General features: G+C 41.5%; 1 protein-coding gene across 4 annotated transcripts in view; it reads right to left on the reverse strand.

Annotated features, from left to right (window-relative positions):
• Window positions 1-2,102, reverse strand: part of Arhgef6 (Rac/Cdc42 guanine nucleotide exchange factor 6) — a 113,384-nt gene extending 111,282 nt beyond the window's left edge. For all 4 annotated transcript variants that reach the window (XM_029534314.1, XM_029534313.1, XM_029534312.1 and 1 more), the window contains exons 1-2: window positions 1,708-2,102; window positions 351-434 (exon numbers count right to left, since the gene is read on the reverse strand). In XM_029534314.1, the coding sequence (XP_029390174.1) occupies window positions 351-434; window positions 1,708-1,944 (321 nt within the window). In that variant the 5' untranslated portion in view covers window positions 1,945-2,102. The remainder of the gene's footprint in view (window positions 1-350; window positions 435-1,707) is intronic.
• Between the last annotated feature and the right edge of the window lie 1,949 nt (window positions 2,103-4,051).

Genomic DNA, 4,051 nt, shown 5'->3' on the forward strand with positions numbered 1-4,051 from the left:
TCTCTCTCTCTCTCTCTCTGAAAAACTTTCATGTAGCCCAGACTGACCCAAAACTTAAATGTATAACCGAGGATGACCTTGACCGTTTGACTTCCATGTCTCCATCACCTGTTGCAGAGTATAGGTGTGTACCACCATTTCCAGTCAATAGTTTTGCTCTGTTTAGTATTAGGTTCTGAAAGACACTAGTGGGCATTATCAATCTCAACTGGAGATTCTCCAAAGGGATTCTCTACCTCTATTTACTCTGTGGCTACTGGCAGTGAAAAATCAATCATTACATTTGCAGACTTTTTAATTAAGAGAGCAGAAAATAATGGCAAAATGAAAGGCAAGACAAGTAAGCTTACTTCCACTTGAAGGGTTGCACATCCTTTCAGGAAGTCATTGATGTTGTCGATGCAGTCGGCCTCAGTTTGGGGTTCCAGACAATACTAGGGAAAGAGTCAAATGTCACTTGGAGATTGCTAGGCCATGACAAACAATCATCATCACCTTTTGCTGATAACTAGACACAGTTGGCTTTGGAAGGCAGGGGGCAGCCCTGCTCTCCATCCAGGAAGAGAACTAACCACTGAAGGAAGTGATGCAAATGCCTGAACGGTTGGTTTTTGTTTCAAATGTCTCCAAGTCATTTCTACTTAAGGTTTTCTCATACCTTCTACTCGACTGTGGTGCTAGCAAATCGGAGAAACTAAGACACACGGACACATGGACACACACACACACAGTCGTCGATGCAGTCGGCCTCAGTATGGTGTGTGTGTGTGTGTGTGTGTGTGTGTGCGCGCGCGCATGTATATATAAATATATATAGTTTAGATCCTGCTTTTGTCCGAGAAGGTTACTTTGATTACCTCCCTCTCCTCATGATAATTTGTTGATATTTCACTATGACTGGGCATCACATTTTTTATTATGTCTCTCTGTATCTTATTAGTTTAATCACCATTTCTCACATTTGAGAAATTTTAAGTAAATCTACTTGTTCCATAAACATAGAACTGATTCCAAAAGGCAAAAGACCCCTATTTAAGTTACATGCACAATGACCTTAAGAAAAGAATCATAAGTACTCTACCTTTAATGACACAAAACCGTCTACTGTCATAACATGGGCTTCTAACCTCAAAAATCTTGAAGTTTTTTTAAAGCAAGGTTTAGTTTCACTTTGAATGCCCATTGCCTTTAATGCATAGAGTTTGTTTCTCTTTGGTTTTGGGGGAGTTTTAAGTAACATTGACACTTGTGAATAGACTTTTCTTCAATGAATCTTTAAAAAAAAACCCAAGGAAGTCTCTATTATTTTTTTAGGCAAACTCTCAAACACCAGAAAGATCTACAACAAAATTATTCCATTATCCACAGACTCATGTTCAAAACATGTCTAAAGTGCACAGGGGAAGTTTAATGTGCATTTCCACAACCACAGCAAACTTGTACACAATAAGGTTGCCCTCCCATCCCTGGTTGGCAGTCCTGTAGCCGGGCTTTAGTAGGGTAACATCAGGGTGTCAATTACTGAAGGATAATATTTCATTTTCTGACTTTTTCAAAGTACAAGGACAGTAAATAAAAACGCCTAACTTTTAGAAAGATATTGAAGAAGGGGATTCCCATGACCCCGCAATAGAAAAATCTCAAGAATGATATTATTGCTGCTCTGTGGTGGAAAGTAATCCCAAAGACACAGCAAAATGACCTTACCTTCTCCACCGAGCCAGGCAGAAGTCTGTTTATGAGTTTGCACAACACTACCCCATTTTTCAGCGAGGACTTCAAGAACTCCTCTGGATCACAGACGGTCTTTTTGGGAGACTCTAGAACTCCCAAAGATATAAGCCATGTCACAAGGCGTTCTTCTGGATTCATGACTGAGGCTCTCGGACGCTCTGAACAGCTCTCGGGGCAGCTGTGAAGACTAAGCCACATCCGTGATTGCATCTGCTGCTGTCTTCCTTTTATGAGCGCTCTTCTGGTGCTTGCAGGGCAAAGGTTTAAGGCAACTTTTCTCTGACAACAGTGGAACGTGGGATTTCTAAACCACAGAGATCATACCTAAAGATATGAAAAGGAATGATAAGGAATGGACAAACTCCTGGGAGAACATCACTGGTTCTTTTTCGAAACTTGCAAAACAAACTCATTAGGTTCTTTTTTTTTTTTTTAAGGGAGGAACACGTACAACAGTGCAAGAAGCTGTAAGGAAAGGAAGTGGGGAGGATGCTGGGGAGGCAGAAAAGTCAGCAAGTGCTCGTGGAAGCCGGAGTGAGCCAGCACTTTACAGAGCCTTGGAAATGAGACACGCATGGGGCAGACTGGGAAAACACTGTCAATACAGTCTAGTCTCGGTGAAAAATCTGGCTTTTGTCAGGAGGAGGATGCCAACTGGCTCTTAGGTCAGACAGATCTGAGCCTCGTGGGGAGCTGTGCTGGTAAAAGAGAGCTCAAACAAAGACTTAGGACTGAAAAAATTTCTTCCAGAAATGGCCGGATGTCCTCAGACAATCTCACAGAGACAGTGTGTGTCACGATTATGCCTTCTTTACAAAACACGTGGAGCCGCATGGTGACAACTTGCCAAGCAAAGGAAGACTGTTCCTGCTGTCAGCCATCGCTGCATATAAGCAGAAGCTGGAAGAATGGCATTTTACTTTGTAGCCAAAAAAGCTATGTTTAGGGAAATAGGCTAAGGATAACATCTGACATCCTGTTTACTTGCATTCTTTAGCAATTCTTTTTCTGGACCTGGTTCCACTCCACAGTCCAGCTGCAGCACCCTTCGCAAAGGCTTAGACACAGTCACAGAAAATGAGGGAAATATGTTTGGAGACAGAGCACTTGAGAACAAAAGAGCACTTGTCTTCTCTGTCTACACTACAGACTGAAAGATTCACTTCTTGTCATCAACAAACACTGTGTTTAAAATAGTGATCTGCAAACCAGCCTCGCTCATGAATCCAGAGAGGTTTGTTATTGTCAAACACTTTTAGTACCAGGTAAAAGAGTCATACTATAGAGAAATTTATGATGAGGCAGAGTTTAATTTTATAGCTCGATGTTGGCAAATGCAGGCCGTCAAGCACCTCTCCACATGTATGTGAGGCATCCATTTAATTATAGCTGTTTCCCGCTAAGTCTCGCAGTCCTGTTCTTGTTGTCCCCTGCCTCCCTGCTTTTTTTGATGGTGATAGCGATAGGGATAGTTTCTTGTGGCTGAGGCTGACTTTGAACTGCTGATCCTTCTGCCCCCTCCTCCCAGATGCTAGGATTAGAGGCATGCAAAATCAAATTTATGGGGTGTTAGGGGTTGACCCTAGGATGTTGTACATGCTAGACAGGCACTCTACCAACTGAGCTATAGCTCCAGGCCAATTGAATAATTTTAATATCTACAGGCTATTTCATTACAATCACACACAGTCTAGATCAATGGTTCTCAAGCTGTGGGTCTCAATCCCTTTGGGTATTAAAGGACCCTTTTAGGAGGATCACATACCATATATTTCACAAGTCATATGTTTGCATTATAATTCATAACAGTAGCAAAATTACACTGATGAAATAGTAACAAAATAATTTTATGGTGTGGGGGGGGCGTGGTTTCACCATAATGTGAGAAACTCTATTAAAGGGTCACAGCATTAGGAAGGTTGAGAACCACTGATCTAGATGAACTTTTCCTACCAGGCTCAAAAGCATACATATACATCCCTAATCCAGAAGCTATCCCTAACTAATAACCACTCAGAAATGAAAAATGAATTTTCTCCAACAGAATATCATGGAATATACAAACCACTCTTAAGGGCAGGCAGGCCCTGCTCCCAGCAGTAGCTGGGCAACTCAAAACAAACTCAATGGCAACTTCGGATGTACTTTGTCTCATACTTTGTCAAGGTATGTTTTTGTTTTTGCTTTATTTTTTTAAACCATATAGGTCCATTGTATTTATATTGTGGCTTCTGCTTCTGTGTTTTCCTGTGTGTGTGTGTGTGTGTGTGTGTGTGTGTGTGTGTGTATGTGTGTGTATACACAGGTGTCATTGTAT

Source organism: Mus pahari, chromosome X, assembly GCF_900095145.1.
Source record: "Mus pahari chromosome X, PAHARI_EIJ_v1.1, whole genome shotgun sequence".
Lineage (NCBI taxonomy): Eukaryota > Metazoa > Chordata > Mammalia > Rodentia > Muridae > Mus > Mus pahari.